Genomic DNA, 26337 nt, shown 5'->3' with positions numbered 1-26337 from the left:
CCCAGACAGGGGGAGTAGCACATGCTAATGGTTGAACATGAGGACCGAAGCCCCTTGCAGAGGGGAATGGAAAGCCAGGACTGGCCCCCAGGCTCCCTCTCCTGGACCATTGCACCCACTGGCACCACGATCCAGTCCTGGTTTTCCTCATGCAACTCCAAAGCACGGGACTGGCTCTTCCCTCCCCACCCCCAGGTGCTGAATTCACCTGGACTCTGACGTCAGCGGGGATTTAAATGGGGGCTGGAGCCGGGCCCGGAGCACAGGACGTGATGGGCCGGGGGGGCCCCTTCGCCGCCGTCTTCCTCGGCCTCTGGCAGCTCTCGGCGGGGATCCAGTGGCTGTAAGTGAAGCGACCCCAGTTCTTTGCAACCTCCGAAAGACTTCAGGGGTTGAAATTGCAGCAGTGGTTGCCCTTACAAGGGGCTCCTTTGCTAGCAATTTCCTCCTTGCAAATGCACGGAAGCCTCTGGGCTTTGGTGCATTTGGTGCCTGGATGGATTTCCAAAACCGGGCAGTTTGTGTGGGTTTTGAAAGCATGCTTGGATGCAAGGCAATGACGTCACATGTGTCTGATGTCATTGCGTTGCAAGCACTCTAGCAGCCTATCTCAAACTGTGCCTCCTGAGATGCCAAGTGTGCTGTGGCACACTGAGGAGGAGGAGAGGTGCCTGCCAGCTGACGTCCCTATGTGGTACAGTGCCAGCGCTGCCCCATTTGCCAAAGGCCTGCATGTTCCCCCCCCCCACCCCCACCCCTTCTCTCTAGCATCCTCCGGCTTCCCCCCAGAGAATTGCCGGTAGGTAAAATGATTTTATTTTCGATATAGTGATTGAAATGTGTCAGTTTTGAGAATTTATATCTGCTGTGTGTATGAAAAATGAATGGAAAAAATGTCATTACAATTAGTCAAGGGGGTGGGATTTGGATGGGCCTAGGGAGGTCTTTGTTTGGGGTACTCAGTTGATATTTGTTAGTCTTAGCTCGAAGTAGTTGAGAAACACTGCTGTAGACAATCAGCTGGTGCCAGTGCTTCTCCTTCTCTCTGGCACCCCCTACTGGCAACTCAGGACCCATTTGGAGGGCCTCTGGACATGCGCAGATGTCGATGTGATGATGTCACACATATGCGTGAAGTCATCACGGCGATGTCTGCGCACTTCTGGGTGCCTTAAGCCTTGGCCACTACCTTTAGTGTTCCCTGGCTCAACAAAGTTTGAGAGATGTAAGAACATAAGCATAGCCTTAATGGGTCAGACCAGTGGTCCATCAAGCTCAGTAGCCTGTTCTCACGGTGGCCAATCCAGGTCCCTAGTACCTGGCCAAAACCCAAAGAGTAACAACATTCCATGCCAACGATCCAGGGCAAGCAGTGGCTTCCCCCGTGTCCTTCTCAATAACAGACTTTGGACTTTTCCTCCAGGAACTTGTCCAAACCTTTCTTAAAACCAGCTATGCTATCCGCTCTAACCACATCCTCTGGCAACACGTTCCAGAGCTTAACTAGTATCTGAGTGAAAAAAAAAAATCCTTCTATTGGTTTTAAAAGTATTTCCCTGTAACTTCATCGAGTGTCCCCTAGTCTTTGTCATTTTTGACGGAGTGAAAAGTCGATCCACTTGTTGGCTTCTATTTTCATTACAGCTGGATGTTTTTCCAGATGCTTTCATTTCATATTTATAAGCTACATAATACAGCAAAAAAAGCACAAAGGGCCTCAATGAACAGGGACTTGTCTTTATTGACCCACCACGAGCCTTGTGTCCGCGTACAATGTCTGCATCGGTTCAGCCAATGAGCAAAATACGATTACCAAACTTGGTGGATTAGAACCAGTCCTAAAGCCTGAGCACGAGAACGATCTCTTAGGGCCTCATTCACTTACCTCTCCTGCGATGCGCTTCGAATTCATGCATGCAAATGAGGTGAATCGCATGCAAAGGAGGCTGGGATGCGATTCACAACACAAAATTTTACATCCGACTGGGCTGGCTGATCACCTGAAGAAGTGACTGCTGGGGATCAGTCGAAAACGTCTTTCTGACTCTGGAAGCCCTGCTCGCCACCCTCTTGCCTACTCACCCTGAAGCACCGCATCACCCCGGCTTTCTCCTGTCCTTCCCTGAAACTCCTGCCTGCCTGCTCGCTGCCCCAGTTTTCTCCTGCCCTTCTTCCCCGAATCTCTCCAAACCTGCAATCCTGTGGTTTTAACCCTGCTAGCCTGTGGTTTTAACCCGCGGATTTAAAGTGGGTTAAAACCACAGGCTTGCAGGGCTAAAAACTAATCAAAAGTTTAAAGTTAAATAAATAAATAAAAAAATCGCAATTCCGATGGGCATGAGCAGACCATCTCCAGATAGTCTGCGCATGCATGGGGATCACAGAAAAGCAATCTGTGCCGGCAGATGGGGGTGTACTTCCAATCACCCCCCCCCCATCTGCATATTTTAGTTTGCTGAATTCTTCGGACCTGCCCGGATTGGGCCCGATTGGGCAGGTTGGTGAATCTGACCCTTAGCCCTGTGTTGCTTAAGCAGGAAAGTGAAATTCCACCAAGAAACTAGACATGGAGAGAGCTCCTTCCAATCGCTTATCTGTTGAATCGGTGGCATAGTAAAGGGGGGGTCCGTCCTCTCTGCCCTCCCGCTTCTTCCTGACCCCCTCCCCCGCCAGGCGCTTGCTCCCTCCCCTTCCCTCGCACCTCTTTAATGTTCCCTGTGCGAGCCCCATCACGAACTTGCTGCTCTCATCGGTGTCAGCTCTCTCTAACATCACCTCCGGGTCCCGCGCCTAGGTCAGAGGGCGAGCAGACACGACGTGAGCAGGAAAATTAAAGAGGTACGGAGGAAGGCGCGGGGGTATGGAAAGGGGCATGGGAAGGACACCACTCACTCTCGTTACGCCACTGTGTTGAGTGGTTATTCCTATTAAAATATCAACTAATGAACCCCGGCATTCAGGTAAAGTGGGGTGCGGAGATCTGCGTGAAGGGTCTATCCTAATCGGAACGATAGCTTTAATATACATCCAGATGTTCTTCCTGGAGGAAAAGTATTTCACGTTCCAACAGCATATGAGAGGGTTCCCTGCGCTTTTACTCGGAGCAGCTCGCAACGCTGTCCACAGCCTGCAAAGAGCCATAAAAACAGAGTCTTCTAGACCCCACTGGAGAGCTCAGGTCCTACTGATGTGTTCCCAAAAGTGGGGAGATTGATCATTTCTAAGTAATTGTTAGGTTTTGGAAACGGCTTTTCCCATGTCTAAATCTGAAGTTTCTTTGTGGAGCTTCTTAAAGTATTGTGTGATCATTTTATCCAGCTGAAATATTGATTAGGTGGTAAGGAGAGTTTTTGCTGTACTTAATTACTTGATCTAAGACCAGATGCCATCGTGCCCATATTATCCAAGTGATTGTCCTGTTAGCAGTTGTAAAGTTGGCAGATAGCATTCTGGTCTCTTAAAACAGGTCCTTTTCTCCACTGTTGCTTTCCTTGCAGTCTGCTTCCCCCAGGTTTTTGGTCTCTTATCTCTGCTCTCTTATTTTCTAATGGTGACAGTATGGTTGTGTTGTGCAGGTGTAAAACAAAACCCCCTTCCAGATTGGGATAGTGAGACCAGGGCACTGTATTTAGGGTAGCGGAGGTCTACCTTGGGCCTCCTAACAGCTCTGCAAAGAGGTTTGTGTTCAGGGCACTTAATATTTTCATCACTGCTGCCAGCTAGTTCCTGATTTGTTGACTTGCTTGATCCAGTCCTGGCCCACCTTTGTACAGGCTTTGGTAGTTCTGCATTGGCTTTTTTCAATCCCTAGGCCAGCAGGACTACATGTCCCAGAATGCAGTGCTGCAAACCCAGGCCTAGAACAACCTATCATTTTTATAGTGCTACTAGACATATGCAGCGCTAAACATAGAAGAGAGTCCCTGCTCAAAAGAACTTACAATCTAGTCAAGACAGCCAAACAGCCTCTTCCGCTCCCTAACTTCTGCCTCTTTCCAAAGGCTGGGTTGTTTGTGGTTGAACCCTAGACATGACTAGGAGTGTTACGTTATTTGTGGTCTTGTATTCTGCCAAATCCTCTGAAGCTACAAGAGCAATTATTGCAACTCCAACCAGGATAGAGTCCAAACACAAACTTAGTAGATTCATTTCCTAATGGTAGCCATACAGGGCAACGTTGGGGTCAAGCTAGGCTCCTAACCAGGATTTTGGGAAGAGCCATGTGGGATCACCTGAAATAACTCAAATCATATTGTTGTCAAAATGGCACTATAACCAAATTTTTTGAGTTTTTCTTTTTATCTTTAGGGGAAAGATCATTGTCGGTAGTAAGAACTGCTGATAATAAAAAGGAATATATATCCTCATGACTTACTGCCTCTTGGTATATGAGTATTATAGGATTGCTATACCAGCAAACTTCTGGCAGTGGAGAGGATGTCCAGTGCGCTCTGCATCTTGGACTTGTTACTGGCCTTTTCCAGGAGGAACAAGTAGCCTAGTGTTTGGGGGCAAGTCACTTAATCCTCCATTGGATAGATTGTAAGGGAAAATGCTTGAGGACCTGAAAGTAAACCCCTTGGACCACCTCCATTGATAGGTGGGATCTAAAACTCCAAAAACATTAATTTAAATGTGAGCCTTGCAGTAACAGAACTGTGATTAATCTGACATGATATTTGTATGTCACACTACGCTTACAAAAGTTCAAGGCGACTTACAGAACAGAAAAGGAACGGTTTGGTAGCTAAGATAGACATTACAAGGGAAAGCACCGTCATTTTATTCTGCATCCATTGGGGGTGGGAAGGGAGTTGCATTTTCTGTTGGGGTTCTGCCGTTCTGTATAATATGGGGTTAGTGGCAGGCCTTGGGTAGAGCATAAGAAAAGCCCCGATTTTAAAGTACTGGGGAAAAGATACTGGTGAAATCTATGCTTCAGCCTGAGCTGCCAAAGGGCCTTGGTCAGGGGAGGGGGAGGAGGAAGAGGCTTTTACCAATACACAGATGTTTTATTGTAAACTTTGGATTTATGAATCCGGTGAAAGAGCAAAAAGCCAGTCAGTCTGTTTTTGCAGTTTTGAAACCATACACTCTGCTCGAGGATTTAATTTCCTCCCAACTTCATAAAACGTTCCCCCACCACAGCGTTGTGTGATTTTAAGGAAAGATGCACCGAATGCTGGCAATTGGGACGCTCTTGGGAAGCCAGCGGAGAGGAGGGCAGTTAGGTGGATTCTGTTTGCCGGGGCTCTCCTGATACCTCTTTCTCTCTCTTTACCAGGGGTCTGCTGGGGAATGGCAATCCAGTGGCCTGGAATGAGAGCCAGTATTGTCGACTTCTGAACGGGTTGGTGCCTGAACAGATCCAGCTCTGTAGGAGGAACTTGGAACTTATGCCCACCATTGTCCGGGCAGTCCGAGAAACCAAGGCCAGTTGCCAGAGGAGCTTTGCAGACATGCGATGGAACTGCTCCTCCATTGAGCAGGCCCCGAACTTCAGCCCCGATCTCCTGAAAGGTAGGACAACCAGAGCTTGGTAGGTTATTTCACTGATCTGTGAAGTGCCTCCTGTGACTGAGCACTTCCTGTAATCAGCTGAACCTCATTCTACAATAACATGAGGGGATCAAACTCTTCCACTTCCTTCTCTTCATTTGGGCTCCAACTCCATGAGAACCAGGGCTGGGATCTTGCACCAGGAGTTTAATGGTGGCGGTCCCTTCCTACTAACTTTTCTTGTAAGCCTAGAAATGGTGAGATATCAATAGTGGACACACTGGGATTTTTCTTCATGTTCCCATTTTCCTTCCCAGCTAGAGAATGACATGGGGACAAACTGCTCCATCCTACAAACTCTGTCTGATCCCTTCCGCATAACCTCGAATAGTTATGATTTCATATTGAAATCATTTTTATTAAAGTATAAAAAGAAACAATATTCTGTGCCATTGTCATTTTTATAAATTGCAAAACCCCCATCTCCCCTTCCTTCCCCCTCACAAATTTCCCATCTACTATTCAGAAAACTGAACAAACCAAATTACTACAGAATGCTACATAGAAAAACCAAACTAACAAAATACTTCTGTCACACATGGCAGGAATAGTGTTAGCGGATGCAACTAGGGCAACTGCCCCTGGCAAGGGAGAGTCCTAAGCCTGGTAGTGGGCTTTATAGTCCCCAGTATATCAAACACCAGCTCTGGCAAGATATATTCTAATCACAAAATAGAAAATGAAATGATTTTTCTACCTTTTATTGTCTGGCCATTTCATTCTTCAAATTACATTGGTCTCGGGCTCTGGTTGCCGTTTCCTTCTGTCTACTCTTAACTCGCTTGCCAAGGGCTTCAGGTGGAACTACTATTCAGTTTGGGATTTTGGAGAAGCCAGCAAAGATCGATTTTAGAAGCTTTATGGCAAGCAATATTGATTATGGATGCTAACCTCAAAATATCATTTTCAACTTTAAATACCGACTATGGGACTATCTTAAGTCGAGCAACAGGGTTTGGCTTTAACTAAGATGAATGATAAGTTGGAGAAAAAAATAAGTGAAATGAAAGTAATTGAATCTGAGCTGGTGAAGGAAAGATGGAAGTTTTTTTTTAAAAATCAATTGAGAAAAAATAAAGACTTTTTTTTTTTTTCTTCAATTTTCCTAAATGCCCTTTGATCTCACCAGTGGAGATGGTGCGAAAATAATTCAAAGAAATTCTTGCTGTACCAAAGGAAAACTTGCCTCCTATTGTAAGAGCTAATTACCTTCCAATAAAGAAATTGTTGAGGACTTCAACCCCCCCCTCCCCCCCCCCAATGAAATTCAAGCAGAGATAGACCAGTGAATATGGATTTATCAACTCTTTGGAAAGTTCACTTGAGGTTATAACAGAGGAAAAACCCTGCTGATAACTTTGGCTTTGAAAAGTGAGATTGTATTTCCGACATATAAATGACCAGTGTTTGGGCTCTAATGTTCGTATATTTCCGGATATGTCTCTTGAGATCCCAAAGGCGGAGGAAGGAGTTCTTGGCATTAAGGCCGAAGGTCCTCGCCTTGGGAGGAAATTTTTTATTGAAGTTTCCTTTGAAATGTTTCATTATCAAAATAATAATTTCCTGGTTTTTGAGCCCAAATAGCTGTTAGAATTCATAGACTCAAGAGAGGCTGGTAACCGTAATTAAGATATTGGGCTATAACCGGCTGCAGGATATGCTGAGCAGGGCTGTTTCTTGTTGGTATATTTAGGTTTTTTCTTATTTCCTGATGAAACCTCCCAAATATTGTGGACTAAATATCTGAGTTAGTTCCTTTTTTCTTTTTCTTGTATTAATCTTGAATTACGAATCTGTTTCAAGTTGTATTTTACTTGATTGTAAAGTAATAAATCAAATCATAAATTAAAAAATAAAAACCCAAAAAACATACAGCAGAATTAGAAAAGGTACAGAAAAGGTCAACGAAAATGATAAAGGGAATGGGACGACTTCCCTATGAGGAAAGGTTAAAAAGGCTGAGGGGAGAGGTTCATAAAATACTGAGTAGCGTGGAATGGGAGATGTGAATCGCATGTTTTTTATCCTCTCCAAAAATTCTAGGACTAGGGGGCATGCAATGAAGCTATTAAGTTTAAAACAAATTGGATAATCCTCTTTTTTTTTTTTTTTTATTCAACATATAATTAAAACCTGGAATTTGATCCACTAGCATAACAGGATTTAAAGGTTTGGATTTCCTAACAGTCCATAAGCCACTATTAAGATGGTCTTGCTTGTTTGGGATCTTGCCAGATACTTGCAACCTGGATTAGCCACTGTTGAAAAGAGGATACTGGGCTTGATGGGTTATTCAGTCTGTTCCAGTACGATGAAGCTTATTGTACATATGGCCCGATGCATTTACTATATTTTGAAAAGTTATATTATATTGGTAAGACTCTGTGGAGAAAGTGATCTAACCTGGCTGTATTTAAGATGTTTTTCCAACAGCAAATTTTTAACAGCTATAGTTTGATTAAAAATCCCAGCAAAGAGCTGTGGATGGTTTTGTTGGTTTTTTTTGTTGTTTTTTTTTTTTTACTGGGCTGACATTTTTATTCTAGGTGTGCATGAAAATAGGGTCTTGGTCCTGATGTCTGGCCTGTGTTTGCAATAACATTCAGCAAGTCAAGACGGCCACAATGAACATGCAAGCAGTTTCTGTATTTGGGATCTCAATGGCTACAGATCTGTCATATGCACGTTCATTGTAACTGTCCTGAAAACTCAACCAGTTGGGTCATAGAAACAGAGAAACATAATGGCTGATAAAGGCCAAATGGCCCATCCAATTTGCCCATCCACAAGTAACCATTATCTTTTTCTCTCTCTGAGAGATCCCATGTGCCTATCCCAGGCCCTCTTGAATTCAGACAGTCTGTTTCCACCACCTCTTCCGGGAGACTGTTCCATGCATCTACCACCCTTTCCATAAAAAAATGTCCTGAGATTACTCCGGAGCCTATCACCTCTTAACTTCATCCTGTGCCCTCATTCCAGAGCTTCTTTCAAATGAAAGAGACTCGACTCATGCACATTTATATTGCATAGGTATTTAAACATCTATCATATCTCCCCTTTCCTGCCTTTCCTTCAAAATATACAGATTGAGATCTTTAAGTCTGTCCCCATATGCCTTATGAAGACCACACAGCATTTTAGTAGCCTTCCTCTGAACAGATTCTAACCTTTTTATATCTTTTTGAAGGTGCGGCCTCCTGAATTATACACAATATTCTAAATGAGGTTTCGCCAGAGTCTTATATAGAGGCATCAGTACCTCCTTTTCCTACTAGCCATTCCTCTCCCTATGCAATCTAGCATCCTTCTAGCTTTCTCCGTCATCTTTTTGGCCACCTTAAGATCATCATATACAATCGCACCCAAGTCCCGCTCTTCTGTCGTGCACACAAGTTCTTCACCCCCTAAACTGTACTGTTCCCTCGGTTTTTTGCAGCCCAAATGTATGACTTTGCATTTCTTAGCATTAAATTTTAGCTGCCAAATTTCAGACCATTCTTCAAGCTTTGCCAGGTCTTTCTTCATGTTATTCACACCATCCTGGGGGTTTACTCTGTTACAGATTTTGGTATCATAGGCAGTCTAATCATTGAGCAGGGGAAGGTGGGATTTGCTAGATAGTTCCTGTCATCAGCTCCATGTCTGAGGCCAGCAGTAGGAATCTGCCCTCTTGAAACAAGCTGACTGCTTCTTATGTATAATTTGGGTAGAGAGCAGTGGTGAATTCTAAGAGTATGTTGTATGTTGCACAGAACTTTATGGTCCTGCAGTATATAAACTTTTTATTATTATTATTATTAAAAATCCCGAAACTAAAATGTAACACTGAGACCATATTCTAATCTCGTTCAGGAACCCGGGAGTTGGCTTTTGTCTCCGCCCTTGCTGCTGCAGCCGTCGGTCACTCCATCGCCAGGTCATGTGCATCAGGTGACCTCCCCACTTGTTCCTGTGGGGCTGTCCCAGACGATATCTCCAATTCGAGCTTCAGATGGGGTGGGTGTGGGGACAACCTGCACTATGGCTTGCAGATGGGTTCCGCCTTCACAGATGCGCCGATGAAATCCAGGAAAGCAGGAATGCAAGCCACCAAGCTAATGAACCTACACAACAACGCGGTAGGCAGACAGGTGTGTGTTCTGGTCGCCTGCGATGCTGATGTGGTGACTGCACTCAGAATACAGCCTGATGCCAGCACAGTGTGACGAGTGCTTTTGTCTCTTTCCATCTTGGGTGGGAGCAAAGCAGCAGAGCTGCCCTAGTCTGTTCTGATGACCACTAGCCAGTCTGGCTTTCAGAATATTCACAGTGAATATATGAATGAGGTATCCTGAAGTCCAGGCTGAGGAATCACAGGATAGGCTGGAGAAGCCCTGACATGCCAGATTTTTATTTAGTTCCATCAGCATCCACTTTCCCATGTCTAACCCTGATGGTCTATAATAAATAGCTACACATACTATATAAGAACAGCATTACTGGGTGACCAATCCAGGTCCCTAGTACCTGGCCAAAACCCAAAGAGTAGCAACATTCCATGCTACTGATCCAGGGCAAGCAGAGGTTTCCCCCATATCTTAACAGACTATGGACTTTTCCTCCAGGAACTTGTCCAAACCTTTTTTTAAAACCAGCTATGCTATCTGCTCTTACCACATCCTCTGGCAACACGTTCCAGAGCTTAACTATTCTCTGAGTGAAAAAATATTTCCTCCTATTGGTTTTAAAAGTATTGGAGTGAGAAATTGCTCCACTTGTATCCATTCTACTCCACTCAGGATTTTGTAGACTTTGGTAGCTGTCTAGCTGCTTATATTCCTACTAGAACTTTAAGTTACTGTGGAACTTGCAGCCTGCCAAACAGACCTAGTTGCTGGTATGGCTCTGTCATTCCCATATGATCTAAATTGCTGCCATCACTAGCGAGCTTCCCAGGTCACTTATGTAGTATGCCAAACAGTGATGCTGCACAAATGGCTGGGAGGTTCACTTAGCAGTGTGGACAGAGTACTAGGAAGACTGGCCAAGCAGGCTGGCCCATGTCCTACTGTGAAAGCAGAATCCCCACGCTACAGAGGTCAAGAGTTCTGAGCAATAGAAGAAGGGGAGGACAGGATGGGTAACAGAAGTATCTGCTTATGCTGCAGCTCAAAGCACTGGAAGAGCTGCACCATCAGATTGTTCTAGATGTCTGGCTCCTGGCTTTAGAGCAGTGGTCCCCAACCTTGTCCTGGAGGACCACCAGGCCAATTGGCTTTTCAGGCTAACCCTAATGAATATGCATGAGAGATTGTACATAAAGGAAGTGACAGGCATGCAAATCTGCTCCATGCATATTCATTAAGGCTAGCCTGAAAACCCGATTGGTTTGGTGGACCTCCAGGACAGAGTTGGGGACCACTGCTTTAGAGGATGTTCCAGGTTTAAAGAAATGGATTACATATGTGTATTGAAATACTCCAGGCAAAATTCTTATCAGCCAGGATCAAGATCTTTATAAATGGAAAATCATTTCCAGACAGTTTACCATCACCATGGAAGAGTTTGAGACTGTTTCCCAGCCTTTATTACCGAGTTGTGTTCCACGTGTGCTCTTGCTGCGATGGATGTTGACCTTTCCCTTGTAGAACTCACGTCTTTTTCTCTTTGGCTCACGCAGGCTCTCATTGACTCGTTAGAGACTAAATGTAAGTGCCATGGCATCTCTGGCTCCTGCTCGGTAAAGACCTGCTGGAAAGGGTTGCAGGATCTAGACAGCATTGCTCAGGAACTCAAAATGAAGTATTTGGGAGCTGTCAAAGTGATTCTCCGGCACATGGGTCTCAGGAAGCAGCTGGTACCCAAGGAGTTGGACATACGGCCTGTGCAAGAGGCTGAGCTTGTGTACCTGAGTAGCTCACCGGACTACTGCACCAAGAACCCAAAAGTGGGCTCTCAAGGGACCCAAGACAGGTAACTATTGCATCACATCGTACTGTGTAGATTCCTTTCATGGTGGAGGAGTATCTCACCAGTGTGTGGTGCAGTGGTTAGAGCTACAGCCTCAGCCATGCTGCTCCTTGTGACCCTGGGCAAGTCACTTAATCCCCCCATTGCTCCACTGGGACAGACAAGGAAAAAGCTTGAGTACCTGAATAAATTCATGTAAACCGTTCTGAGCTCTCCTGGGAGAATGGGATAGAAAATTGAATAAATGAATGGTCTTTGCGCAAAGGTGGGTCTCCATTGTCATTTTCTTTCTCTTGCCTCTAGACAGTGTCAGAAGAACGCTGTGGGCAGCGATGGCTGTAACCTCATGTGCTGTGGCCGTGGATACAACGCCTACACCCAGATTCTGCTGGAGCGCTGTCACTGCATCTACCACTGGTGCTGTTATGTCACCTGCAAGAAATGTGAGAGGACTGTGGAGAGATATGTGTGTAAGTGAAGAAGGAACGGCTGGACTTGTGACGCCTGCCCAGAGCTCTGCCCAATGGGGGCTTGAACTCCAAATGGCTCCAATTGATTCCCAGGCCATTGGTGGAGTGAAACTGGACACCCGATGGCAGAAACTCCCTGAGCTTTATCAACGGTTGTGAAGTTAGTATAGTGCTGGACTCTGCATGGACAGGTGGGGAGGTTGGGGTTGATGCTGAGAGGGAACATCCTTGCCTATGTATTTAATTTTATTGGAAGCCATACAAGGAACAGAGTGCAGGTGCTTCTCAGCTTACCCCTTTGGACTGAAAGCTAACACGAGTGGTACTCTGCTTCTAGTGAAGAACAGACCCACCATCTGAGTAAAGGGGGAGGGGAGGCTACTAAGGTGTGAATATGACAGGACAAATATAAGCTTCAGCGGGAAAGCACATCCAGTCCACACCTCCCAGGAACCGGATTCAGTCTGCACGGTACTGTAAAAATGCTGGCGGGAGGGGGGAACTGTTGTGGGGACTGTATTGGGGACTGCTCCCCTTTGGATCTAGTCAGCAGCTGCACCTGTTAAAGTCTGAAAATGTTGTTGATCTTTTTTTTAATAAAGGGAGGGATTTTTTTTGCCTCTTGCTGCTGTTTGTAAACGGTTGTGTTTGGTACCATCTTCTTTAGACTGTGCCCACCTTTATGCTTCCAAGATGTGTGTGCGAATACATTGGCTAATGAGCTTTGAACCAGCAACGCTTGGCTGCTAATGACCAGTTAGATCTTTAATTGGCATTCCTATTAAAATTTGCCCCTGTATCTGGCTGAGCACTATTCTGGTGTGTATTGCAGAAGGGAGTGTGGCCACGGCTGTGTTGTGGGCAGCGCCAGGTACACTAGGTTTTGAATTCCTTCCTGTGTGCGCCTCAAATAAGTTAGTTAGCTCATCACACACTTGGGTGAACCAAAGACAGGGTCCCCCGCACCATATATTTTCTCATATACTACAAGTTTCAACGCAGTTTATAAGATTTCTAACCTAGGGTCATGAATGATGAAGTAGAAATGACTTTGCATTTTTTTTTTTTTAATATGTAGGTTTGAAGAGGGGGCTTTTAGCCTTCTTCTAAGGTTGTAATAGATCAACAGGACCAGCGTGCATGGAAGTATGTAACATACCCCCTCCCTCTTGTTACAAAACCGTGGAAGTGGTTTTTAGCATAGGCCAGCATGCTGACACTGCTCCCAATGCGCATAGGAACTATGAGTGTCGGGAGCAGCGCACTGGTCTACATGGTTTTGTTAAAAAAAAAAAAAAAGGGGGGGGGGAAGCGAGTAAATGTCAAATAAAAAAACCCATAGGGGAAGGGGATACTTCTACAAATGCAAAAGACGGGCTGCAATAATGACCTTTTGAATACACACTCCAAAATGTAATTTATTCAACAAAGCACAAACCAAAGACTCGACACAGACTCGCGTTTTGGCAGCAAAGCCAAGTATTTGAGCATTTGTTCTTCAATACCCCTGCATGTATTTTCAGTAACGTATATATGCTATAATAGAAATATCAGCACCAAGTTCAGCCCAAAAACGCTTTTCAGCAGTTCTCATCCTTAGATATAGCATCGTGCTGCTTAAGTGCAGAAAGATAGTAAATGATTGCAGCTAAAGACCGGACCAGTCCATCCATCATGATTTAAATTGTCTTGCTTTGGCCTTTTTGGGACACAGACATAGGCACGGTCATTAATGGCTAGTGAAGCCCACTGGATTATAATATGAGAATCACTATCTATACCTTTTGGAAGAACTTTACCCAAGATGGACAATTTGAACACCACCTTCAGCAGGAAGAATAATCGGCACAAGGTGGCCGTGGGTAGAACTTGCACTGTGAACACGTGTCTTATGAAAACATTGTAGCAACCTTAAAGCCTAAATAAATACACACACTTGAAATGTTTAGAGAATGTGGCTGTAGCAGTGGCAATGTTTGATTCTTGGCAGGGCCAGGGGTAGGGTTTGGTTTTTTGAGGGGAGGGAGCTGTGACAGAGAAACAAACTTTTATTCACATACTGAGTCTTTTCATCTTTTGCTATATGAGAATTGGACATAAGACTATAAGAGTTGCCACAGCTGGGTCAGACCATAAGAACATAAGCAATGCCTCCACTGGGTCAGACCTGAGGTCCATCGTGCCCAGCAGTCCGCTCACGCGGTGGCTCAACAGGTCCAAGACCTGTGCAGTAATCCTCTCTATACCCCTCTATACCCTTTTCCAGCAGGAAATTGTCCAATCCTTTCTTGAACCCCAGTACCGTACTCTGCCCTATTACGCTCTCTGAAAGCGCATTCCAGGTGTCCTCCACACGTTGGGTAAAGAAGAACTTCCTAACATTCGTTTTGAATCGGTCCCCTTTCAACTTTTCCAAATGCCCTCTAGTTCTTTTATTTGAAAGTTTGAAGAATCTGTCCCTCTACTCTCTCTATGCCCTTCATGATCTTATAAGTCTATCATATCCCCTCTAAGTCTCCTTCTCCAGGGAAAAAAGACCCAGTTTCTCCAATCTCTCAGCGTATGAAAGGTTTTCCATCCCCTTTATCAGACGCGTCGCTCTCCTCTGAACCCTCTCGAGTAACGCCATGTCCTTCTTAAGGTACGGGGACCAATATTGGACGCAGTACTCCAGATGCGGACGCACCATCGCCCGATAACAATGGCAGGATAACGTCTTTCGTTCTGGTTGTAATACCCTTCTTGATTATGCCTAGCATTCTGTTTGCCTTCTTAGCGGCCGCTGCACACTGCCATCGGCTTCATTGTCATATCCACCATTACCCCAAAGTCCCTTTCTTGGGTACTCATTTAATAACATCCCTCCCTTCATATAGTTGTACCTCAGGTTTGTTTCCCACATGTAATACTTTACATTTCTCAACGTTGAACTTCATCTGCCATCTCGTCGCTCATTCCCCTAGTTTGTTCAAGTCCCTTTGCAATTCTTCGCAGTCTTCTTTAGTCCGAGCTCCACTAAGTAGTTTGTCTGCAAATTTTATTATTTCGCACTTCGTCCCTGTTTCTAGATCATTTATGAATATACAGTACTAGTATTTTAGCCCGTTACATTAACGGGTGCTAGAATATGTCTGTCTTTATTTCTGTCTGTCTCTCTCCCTGGCCCCCTTTGTCTGTCTGTCTTTCTGTGTCTCTCCCTGCCTCCTATGCAGCAGCGTTTCTCTCCCACCACTTCCTGTGAAGCAGCCACAGCAGCATTCCCTTCCCCCACACCACTTCCCTGTGCAGAAGCAGCATATCCCCTACCCCCCCCCCCCCTTCCCTTCCTGTGGTACCAACAAACTTCCGATTCCAGCAGCGTCTGCAGCACTCTACACACTGCTGCTTTGGGACCTTCTACTGCCCAGCAAATCAGAGCAGTAGAAGGCCCCGAAGCAGCGTGTATAGAGTACTGCAGACGCTGCTTGAATCGGAAGGTTTCAGGACCCGCAGCCCTTGCCGGACCCGAAGCGATCTCTGGAGGTTTTTGGGTTTTTTACACGGGCCCAGCCAGAGCAGGAGGAGAAGCCTGAGAAGCAGGAATTAAAGTCTGTTGGGGGAGGGAGGAAAGCAGCTCCTCTCCCTTCCAGCTCCGGTCCAGCCCCCGCTGCCGTCACCCTGGCCAGTTCACACTCTGAAGCCGCGGGTTCTGGGGAAGGACGGCAGCGGCGGCGGTGGCAAACTTACAGGGAGGGAGTACTATATACTGCAACTTACAGCCTTATCACAAGATCTTCAGATGTGCTCCTTATAGATTTTATGCTTCTTGGCTTTATCCTTCAGATGGCAAGAGCCGCCACGGCTGACAGGCACCGTGCTGCCGCGCGCATGCGCACTCCTACCTGCAGGTCACTACAGCGCATGGAAAACGGGAGCATGCAGGTGGGAGTGCGCATGCGTGCTTAGGGCTTTTATTATATTAGATTAAATAGCAGCGGCCCGAGCACCAAGCCCTGTGGGACCCCATTTGTGACCCTCCTCCAGTCCGAGTAGTGGCCTTTCACTCCTACCCTCTGTTTCCTACTCGCCAACCAATTTCTGATCCATCTATGTACGTCTCCTTCCATCCCATGGTTCTTCAGTTTCCGGAGTAGGCATTCATGGCGCACCTTGTCAAAGGCTTTTTGGAAATCTAGATATATGATGTCTATGGGGTCTCCTTTGTCCATCCGTTTGTTAATTCCTTCGAAGAAGTGCAATAAGTTAGTTAGGCACGATCTCCCCTTGCAGAAACCATGTTGGCTGGTTATCAGAAGTTTGTTTCTTTCAAAATGTTCATCAATTGTTTTCTTTTATCAGTGCTTCCGCCATTTTCCCCGGAACCAAGGTCAGACTCACCGGTCTGTAGTTTCCCAGGTCACCTCTTGATCCCTTTTTAAAGATGGGCATAACATTGGCTATCTTCCAGGCCTCCAGGATCATGCCTGTTTTCAGGGATAGATTGCAAATTAGCTGCAGTGATTTGACAGTTTTTCTATCTGCATGCGTACATCTTCAAGGCTCACTTCCATGAATGTTAATTTTTCTGTTTGATTTCCATTGAAGAATTGCTCAGGTTCCAGTATGTTGGATGTGTCTTCGTTTGTGAATACAGACGAAAAGAACGTGTTAAGTCTTTCTGCCACTTCTTTCTCCTCCTTCACCACTCCCTTCCTGTCTCCATCGTCCAGCGGTCCCACCTCCTCCCTAGCCGGTTGCTTCCCTTTAACGTATCTAAAGAACGGTTTGAAATTTCGTGCTTCCCTGACTAGCCTCTCTTCATACTCTCTTTTGGCTTTTCGAACCACTCGGTAACATTCTTTATGATACTTCCTGTGCTCTTTCCAGTTCCCCTCAGTTATCCTTTTTCCATTTCCTGAATGAATTTTTCTTATTGCCTGTCGCTTTCTTCACTATTTTAGTTATCCACGCCGGGTCTTTTGTTAGACTCTTTTTGCACCCCTTTCTGAATCTGGGGATATACAGATTTTGCGCCTCGCTCAGTGTTCTTGAGAAAAGACCAGGCCTGTTCTACCGTTTGTCATTTTTTTTTTGGAAGTGTTCCTAAGTTTCTTCCTTACTATTTCCCTCATTGCTTCGTAGTTTCCTTTCCTGTAGTTGAAAATTGTCGCTATGGTTCTCTTTCCTTTCGGTATTCCTACCTCAACCTTGAATTTGATCATGTTATGATCGCTGTTTCCCAACGGTCCCACTACCTCTACTTCCTTTACAGGTCCCCTTAACCCATTTAGGATTAGATCCAGAGTGGCATTTCCTCTCGTTGGTTCTCTAACGAGCTGCTCCATGAAACAATCTTGTATAGCCTCCAGGAATTCTGTCTCCCTAACGCATTTTGAGCTTCCAAGACTCCAGTCTATCCCAGGGTAGTTGAAGTCTCCCATAATAATCGTGTTACTGCTTTTGCATTCTCACTTCATCTCAGCTTCCATTTCTTCATCGATATCTCCGGTTTGCCCGGGTGGATGATAGTATAGGCCCATCTTTATTTCAGGCCCTTTCCATCCCGGTATTTTAACCTATAGCGATTCCAGCTTGTTGGTTGTCTCTGCTGTGTCCATTTTTGTCGATTGTATGCTTTCTTTTATGTATAGGGCTATTCCACCTCTTTTCTGTCCTGATGATCGAACTTGTACCCCGGCAGTGCTGTATCCCATTTGTTTTCTTCATTCCACCACGTTTCAGAGACTCCAATGATGTCTATGTCCTCTGCATTGGCCAAGGCTTCTATTTCCCCCATTTTGTTTCTTAGGCTCCTTGCATTAGTATATATGCAATTTAGATCCTGGTATTTTCTTGTCTTTTATTTTCCCAGTGCTTCAGTCTTTAGTTTCTTCTCTTTTGTTACAATCCTTCTAACCTCTTCTGGGTTAGTCGACTCCTGTAATTTGTCCATTGTTTCTTCCCAGCCTTTTTTCCCCTCGGTATCTTCACGGGATACCTTCTTCCGAATCGTCGGTGCTTGGTCAACTGTCGTCTTTCCCCTTCTTCTTAGTTTAAAGCCTGTTCTATTCCTCTCCTGACGTTGTTTGCTAGAAGTCTTGTTCCCGCTGCGCTCAGATGCAGTCCATCTCTCCTATAGAGCTTGCTCTTGCACCAGAACGTTGTCCAGTTCTCACACCATCTCCTCATCCACGCATTTATTGATTGTAGTTCCTCCTGCCTTTTCACATCTGCCCTTGGTACTGGTAGGATCTCTGAGAACGCTATCTTCTGGGTCGCCATCTTCAGCTTCCTTCCCCAAATCTTGAACTGTTCTATCAGCATGCTTCTTCTGTAGTCTCTCCTGCTGACATCGTTTGTCCCAATGTGGATCATTACTGTGGTCTCTTCAGTCTCCGCTCTTTCCAGGATCTTTCCAATTTTGTCCACGATGTCCTTGGTTCTCGCTCCTGGGAGGCAGGTCACCAGTCGATCCTCTCTCCCTCATGCTATGTGGCTGTCCACATGCCTCAGGATTGAGTCTCCCACTAGGATCGCTGACTTTCCCTTCTTTAGGTTTTGCTTCGGTCTCGGGTCAATGTCCTCGGTATGCTTCGCTGCTTCCTCTCCTGGGCATCGAATAGCCATTTTCTCCCCCCTTGTGCGATGTTCCTCTGTGGGTGTCTTCTATGAGGTCATCTGTTTCTTGTTCTCCCTTCCATGTTGGTGTAACTTCATTGTTCATTTGAAGTTCGTTTTTTTCCACTCCTCCATGGTCCATCAAGCCCAGTAGCCCATTCTCATGGTGGCCAATTCAGGTTGTGATAAGAGTAGAGAGCGTAGCTGGTTTTAAGAAGGGTTTAGACAATTTCCTGGAAGAAAAGGCATAAGAACATAAGAATTGCTGCTGCCGGGTCAGACCAGAGGTCCATTGTGCCCAGCAGCCTGCTCCCGTGTGGCCCTTAGGTCATTGACCATTGCCCTAACTGATTCCAGCCTTACCTGCGTACGTTCTGGTTCAGCAGGAACTTGTTTAACTTTGTCTTGAATCCCTGGAGGGTGTTTTCCCCTACGACAGCCTCTGGAAGAGCGTTCCAGTTTTCCACCACACTCTGGGTGAAGAAGAACTGCCTTACGTTTGTACGGAATCTATCCCGTTTCACTTTAGAGAGTGCCCTCTCGTTCTCTTTACCTTGGAGAGGGTGAACAACCTGTCTTTAACTACTAGTCTATTCCCTTCAGTATCTTGAATGTTTCAATCATGTCTCCTCTTTTCAAGGGAGAAGAGGCCCAGTTTCTCTAATCTCTCACTGTACGACAACTCCTCCAGCCCTTTAACCATTTTATTTGATCTTCTCTGGACCCTTTCGAGTAGTACTGTGTCCTTCAAGTACAGCGACCAGTGCTGGATGCAATATTCCAGGTGGGGCCGTACCATGGCCCGGTACAGCAGCATGATAACCTTCTCCGATCTGTTAGTGATCCCCTTCTTAATCATTCCTAGCATTCTGTTTCACCACACATGTGTGACGGCTTCATCGACTTGTTGACCAGTACTTCCAAGTCTTTCCTGGGGGGGTCTCTCCTGTATTCGTGTATAAGGTTTTTGCTACGGACGTGCATCACCTTGCACTTATCCACGTTGAACCTCATTTGCCATGTCGTGGCCCATTTTTCGAGCATGTTTATATTGCGTTGCAGGTCTTCGCAATCCTTCGTCTTCACTACTCTGAATAACTTCGTATCGTCTGCAAACTTTATCACCTCGCTCGTCATACCAATTTCCAGGTCGTTTATAAATATGTTTGAAGAGCACGGGTCCAACCACCGAACCTTGCAGCACTTCACTCATGACGCTTTTCCAATCCGAGTATTGTCCATTTACCCTCACTCTGTTTCCTATCCGCCAACCAGTTTTTAATCCACGTGAGTACTTTACCCTATTCCATGACTCACAATTTTTTGAAGTAGTCATTCATGTGGGATCTTGTCAAATGTCTTTTGAAAATCCAGATATACAATGTCGACTGGGTCACCCTTGTCTATCTGCTTGTTTATTCCCTCGAAGTGCTGCAAGTTCATCGAGCAAAATCTTCCCTTGCTGAAGCCGTACTGGCTGGTCCTCATCAGATCGTGTCCGTCAAGGTGATCAATGATGCAGTCCTTTATCAGCGCTTCTACCAACTTTCCCGGCACCAAGGTCAGGCTCACTGGTTTGTAGTTTCCCGGATCTCCCCTCAAACCTTTTTTGAAGATCGGTGTAACATTCGCCACTTTCCAGTCTTCAGGAATCCTTCCCAATTTGATCGACAGATAGCCCCTTTCAGTTCCTTGATTATCAATCTGCCTGCATACCTCTTCTAGACTGACCGTCAACCCTATCAGTTTCCTGTGTATAGCCTGTCGGCTTCCGGTATGTTACATATATCCTCTTTGGTAAATACAGACGCAAAAAATGTATTCAGTTTGTCGGCAATGGCTTTGTCCTCCTTTAGCATTCCCTTTATTTCATGGCCATCCAGTGGCCCCACCACTTCCTAAGTGGGTCGCTTCCCCTTAATATATCGAAAGAACGGCTTGAAGTTTTTTACCTCCTTGGCTATTTTTTCCTCATAGTCTCTCTTGGCCTCTTTTACAGCCCTGTGGCACCTGCTTTGTTTGTGCTTTTTCCAGTTTTCATCAGTTGGTTGTTTTTTTGTGTGTGTGTTTTTTAACCTTTTCCATTCCTTAAACGAAGTTTTCTTGTCTCTGATCGCTTCCGTAACCTCTACAGTGAGCCACGCCAGTTCCTTGTTCTTTTTCTTCTTGGATCCCTTGTTGATACGTGGTATGTATAGATTTTGCGCCTTGGTGACTGTGTCCTTAAAGGGACCATGCTTGCTCTAGCGTTTTTACAGTGCTTATCCTCTTCTTAATCTTCTTCCCCACAATGAGTCTCATCCCTTTGTAATTCCCTTTTCAGAAGTTCAGTGCCATGGCTGTTGTTCTGGATCGATGTTTTGCCCCTGTCTCCAGGTTGAAGCGTATCACTGTGATCACTGCTTCCCAGTGTCCCTTCTACTTCTACATCTTGCGCCGGTCCTCATAGTCCATTTAGAATTAAACCCAGAATTGCATTTCCTCTCTTATTTTCCTTGACAAGTTGTTACAGGAAGCAATCGCCTACAGCATCCAGAAACTCGATCTTCCTACTGCAGCCAGAGGTGCCTAGGTTTCAGTCTATCCCCGGATAATTGAAGTCACCCATGATAACTGCGTTGCCTCCCTTGCATTTGCGTTTAATCTCGTTCGTCATTTCTCCATCAGTTTCTTCAGACTGTCCTGGGGGTCAGTAGTAGATGATGATCTTCGTTTCTGTTTCATTTGTTTCCGGAATTTTGGCCAACAGACTCTACCTTATTTTTCGTTTCCGGCGTGTTCTCACCGGTAGACTCAATTCCCTCTTTGATGTATAGGGCAATACCTCCACCTTTTTGACCTATTCTGTCTCTGCGATATAGCTTGTATCCGGTAGCACAGTATCCCAGACATTTTCCTCGGTCCACCATTTTTCTGTGATGCCGATGATGTCAAGGCTATCGTTTTGTGCCATGGCTTCCAGTTCCCCCATCTTATTCCTTAGGCTCCTTGCATTCGTGTACATACATTTGAGTTTGCGACCTGTTACTTTCTTGCAATTTCTTCCCTCTTGTATCCTTTTTGATCTGTCAGGATTTCTGTCTCGTCTATGATCCGGTGAGTCTTCCCCACTATCTTCTGCACGGTATCCTCTGGGTATACCAGTTCCTGAACCATTGACTCTTGGTCGACTGTCAGCTTTCCCCTTCTAGTTTGAAAACTTCTCAATTTCTCTCTTGATGTTGCTTGCAAGTAGCCTTGTTCTGTCTCCACTGAGGTGGAGTCCATCCTTCCTGAATACCTTGCTCTTCCCCCAGAATGGTGTTGAGTTGCGCACGAAGTGGAATCCTTCTTCCTCACACCAGCGCCTCATCCATGCATTGAAAGCTTACAGCTCTGTCTCTTCTTGTCGGCCCTGGGTACCGGCAGGATCTCTGAGAATGCTATCCTCTGTGTTCTGGTCTTCAGCTTCCCTCCTAGCATCCAGAACTGGTCCTTCAGTCCTTCCCTGATGTAGATCCTGTTGCTTACGTTGTTAGTAAATAATAGTTGGGCTATTTTCATAATCTATCTTTCCCTATGATAGCACTGTGTTAAAAATAATTTTTTGTGCGAGTTTTGCTCGATTTTTGTTTATTTTGAAAATGCATTGGAGACTCCAGTAGCTGGAACTAAGCACACTACGGCACATGGCTCTGGGTTTTTGGCCCAGAAATATTTAAGAACAGGGACCATTTAAACTAAATAATTAATTTATGGAGCATGTATTGTGGGGCAAACTGGCTGGACCAGTTGGCTCTTAATCTTCCGTCATTTATTATTTAAAACAATGGAGTGAGACTAGTAGGGGGCAAGGACCCCCACTGCACTGCTGTGCAAGAGTCCCACAATTGCTAAGGTTAGAGTTACCAGATTTGTTGAAGCAAAAAAAAAAAAAGAAGCGGATGTGTTCCCGCTAAGCTGCGCTGGCGTACAAAATATTAGGACGCAGCGCACAAGTTTCTCGTCACAGCGCAGGACCGGCAAGATTGACTCATTTGAACTTCTGCAAGATCAGCATCGGAAGCGTGCGCTGGGCCGGAGAGATCTTGGGGAGCCTCCGACAGTGGCTTTCTCCCCTCTCTGCAGCTCTCCTTTACTTCCCAGCGCAGCGATTCACGAAGGCAGCCTCGGGGCTTTTGCTGAGTCGCGGCTGCCTCTGATGATGCAACTTCCTCTTTCCTCAGAGGCGGCGCGACACAACAAAGGACCCGAGGCTGCCTTCGTGAATCGCTGCGCTGGGAAGTAAGAAGAGCTGCTGGGAGGGGAGAAAACCACTATCAGTCTGGGAAGCTGCTGGGCAGGGGAAAAAAGGGACAGCTGCTACTGGAAAGGGAGAAGGAGAGATGCTTCTGGGAGGGGAGGAGGGAAAGGAATCTGGGAAGCTGCTGGGCCAGGAAAAAAAAGGGACAGCTGCTACTGGAGAGGGAGAAGGAGAAGGAGAGATGCATCTGGGAGGGGAGGAGGGAAAGGAATCTGGGAAGCTGCTGGGCCAGGAAAAAAAAGGACAGCTGCTACTGGAGAGGGAGAAGAAGGAGAGATGCTTCTGGGAGGGGAGGAGGGAAAGGAATCTGGGAAGCTGCTGGGCCAGGAAAAAAAGGGACGGCTGCTACTGGATAAGGAGAAGAAGGAGAGATGCTTCTGGGAGGGAAGGAGGGAAAGGAATCTGGGAAGCTGCTGGGCTAGGAAAAAAAAGGGACAGTTGCTACTGGAGAGGGAGACGGAGAGATGCTGCTGGGAGGGGAGGAAGGGAAGAGAGTTACTGCTGGACAGGAGGCTGGGAGAAAGAAAGAAAGGGGGCAGGCAGGGAAACAGAAGGAAAGAAGAGAAACAGAAAAAAAGAAAGAAAGGTCAGGGAGAGAGGAAGAAAAAGTTGGGGGAGGGAATGAGGTGTGGAGGAGAGAAAGCATACAGGCTGATAGAAGGGAAGAAAGATTGGGTGCACAGTCAGAAGAAGAAAGTGCAACCAGAAATCACCAGACAAGGTAGGAAAAATGATTTTATTTTAAATTTAGCAAAGTGGAGGCAGTATTACCACAGTTTTCAAAGGAATTTGCCCAAATAACTTAATAGTTAACTGGGTAAATTCCCAGAGATGAAAACTTCCCTTCACTTACTATGCACAGTTCTGAATTTATATCTGCTGTCTATATTTTACAATATGGTCCCCTTTTACTAAACCGCAATAGTGGTTTTTAGCGCAGGGAGCCTATGAGCGTCAAGAGCAGTGCTGGGCATTCAGCGCAGCTCCCTGTGCTAAAAACTGCTATTGTGGTTTAATAAAAAGGATGGAGGGTATATTTGTCTATTTTTGTATGCTATAAAAACCAAATACAGAGAGAGACTGAGAGCTGTTGACGAAGAGCTACGTGTGTGTCTTTCTTCCATTCCAGCCAGAATATCAGCTTTGTGTTCAGCCAAACAGGCCCAGGTTTCGCACTGAATAAAGTATTTTATAATTTTTATAATTTTTATTTCATAATAAAGTAATTATAAAATACTTTCTTTGTGTTTATTTGATTCCTATTCAAGAGAATTACTTTATATATAGTCAATATAGGCAGAGAGTTAAATTTTTTAACATTTTCTAATGGTGGTGTGCCTCGTGATTTTTTTCATGAAACAAGTATGCCTTTGCCCAAAAAAGGTTGAAAAACACTGGTCTAGAAATTGAAAGCATCAAACGTATTGTCTTCTGGACTGTTTTTAATTTACAGTTTACACATATGGATGTAACAGACATAACTACATTTGTTGTAAAACATTTATTAAGATATCATTTCATCCCTACAATTTCTGTGTTCTTAAAAATATTATTTAACGTTATTTAATTTAGCGTGTAGGCCTAAAATTCCTTTGAATACCTCGTCCTCATGTATCAGCAACTTTGACAACATATTTATTTGGCTCATAACTTGCTGGCGCCCGATATTTTTAGCTCACAGTGAAAAAAGTTTGCTCACAACACCCGCCCGCTTAGAGGGAACACTGGTCCTGCCCCCAACAAACCTCATCTCTTCGCCTCCAAGCATGTGTGGATGTGACACCAAGATATCACACTCATGTTGCATCTACGCATGCTGTGAGGTAGGCACAGTGCTGAGGGCGAGGGCAGTCCATCCTGGGCACTGTCTCCACCCACCGCCTTCACAGTCCCCTACAGTACCTCTATCAGCAACTCCAACCAGCTGCTTGTGCCAGCATCTACTGTCCCTCTGACATCATTGCCAGCTCTCACACCCAGGAAGTGACATCATAGGGAGAGCTGACATTGATGTGGGCAGCACATTGATGCTGCTTGCATCAGGGAAGTTAAAAGAGGTACAGGGTAGGGCAGGGGTGTGCACATGGGCGGCAGGGAAAGAGCAGGGTTGTGGAGGGGTGCCTCTCAACCTCCCTATGCCACTGCCACTGCATAGGGATACCATATTTTTGAAAACAAAAATGAGGACACATGACCCTGCTCACACGTCCCCCTTACCATCCTCTGTACCCTTTCAGTGCTTCTTTCCCTTACTCCAACCTTCCTCCCCCATAGGTAATGTGACCATACATCCCGTTTTTAGATCCCCTGTCCTGTTGTCCCCATGCACAGCTTTGGGATGCCGAAATGTCCTGTTATCAGAGACGGTGTCCCGAAGCTATGTGTGGGGAAAACAGGACCGGTGATTGTGGATAATAGGCTCTCTCCCTGCTTTTCTGCCTGCCGCCACAACTGCAGGAAAGGAAAATCCAGACACCGGCCCACAAGCCTTCTCCCTGACGTGAGAGAGAAAGTTCTGGGCCAGCCAATTGCTGCTTGGCTGGCCTGGAACTTCCTCTCTGACATAAGAATTGACGTCGGGGAGAAGGCTTATGGGCTGGTGCCTAGACCTTCCTTTCCTGCAGTTGTTGCAGTGGCAGTGGTGGGTGGGAAGCAGCAGCAGGTGGTGGGTGGCTGCAGTGGACTGGGTGAGGGGAGAATTGGCAGTAGGCCAGGCTTCAGAGGGAGGGAGGCAGGCAGACAGGCTGGCTTTGGCGTAGCAGGGAGGGAGGCAGGCTGGCTTCGGGGAGGGGTGGGACAAAGGCTGGAAGGCAGTGAGGGGGACATAGGAAGGAAGGTGGGAGAGGCAGAGAAGGGGGGTTGTAAGCAGAAGAAAGACTAGAGAGAGAAAGGCCTGGACCAAAGGGGAAAGATAGGAGGAAGATGCTAGATTATGTGAGGTGCAGAGTAGGAGAGACCCTAAGGAAGAACAGAGATAAAAGATCATAACAGAGGAGGGAGAGAGAAAGAGATCTGCAACAAAGGTGGTGGTAGGTACAAAGGAGAACTGACACTGGATCTGGGGAGGGTAATAGAGGGAAAAGAGAGAGACCTGGACCCAAAAGGGGTGGGGCTGGATTGTGAAAGAAATGTTGGATGTGAAAGAAAGGAATATTGGATGCACAGTTAGAAGGAAGTGCAACCAGAGACTCATGAAATCACCAGACAACAAAGGTAGGAAAAATGATTTTATTTTCAATTTAGTGATCAAAATGTGTCCGTTTTGAGAATTTATATTTGCTGTCTATATTTGTGTTTTTCGATAGTTACTGAGGTGACATTGCATATTTTAAAGTCATCTGAAAACCCCCTGAAATTCGTAAATGATAATTAACATTTTCTCTGCGTAGTGTGCTTTGTGTTTTTTAAAAAAAATTTGTTTACCATTATGAATTAAAAAGTTATTGTGTATACATAAAAAGTGAATGAAAGAAATTT

The 26337-nt window shown here is 45.6% G+C and overlaps 1 protein-coding gene across 1 annotated transcript; it reads left to right on the top strand.

The window, feature by feature from the left end:
• Positions 1-209: 209 nt before the first annotated feature.
• Positions 210-12620, top strand: LOC117361152 (protein Wnt-11b-2-like). Its single transcript, XM_033946105.1, has 5 exons — positions 210-343; positions 5285-5520; positions 9415-9692; positions 11222-11514; positions 11815-12620. The coding sequence occupies exons 1-5, from the start codon at positions 237-239 to the stop codon at positions 11987-11989; spliced, it is 1089 nt and encodes a 362-aa protein (XP_033801996.1). The 5' UTR covers positions 210-236; the 3' UTR covers positions 11990-12620.
• The last annotated feature ends 13717 nt before the right edge of the window (positions 12621-26337 follow it).

This window comes from Geotrypetes seraphini, chromosome 5 (genome assembly GCF_902459505.1).
Source record: "Geotrypetes seraphini chromosome 5, aGeoSer1.1, whole genome shotgun sequence".
In the NCBI taxonomy this organism is placed as follows: Eukaryota; Metazoa; Chordata; class Amphibia; order Gymnophiona; family Dermophiidae; genus Geotrypetes; species Geotrypetes seraphini.
Note: the sequence above shows the minus strand (reverse complement) of the source record. Positions and strands in the feature narration are given on the sequence as shown.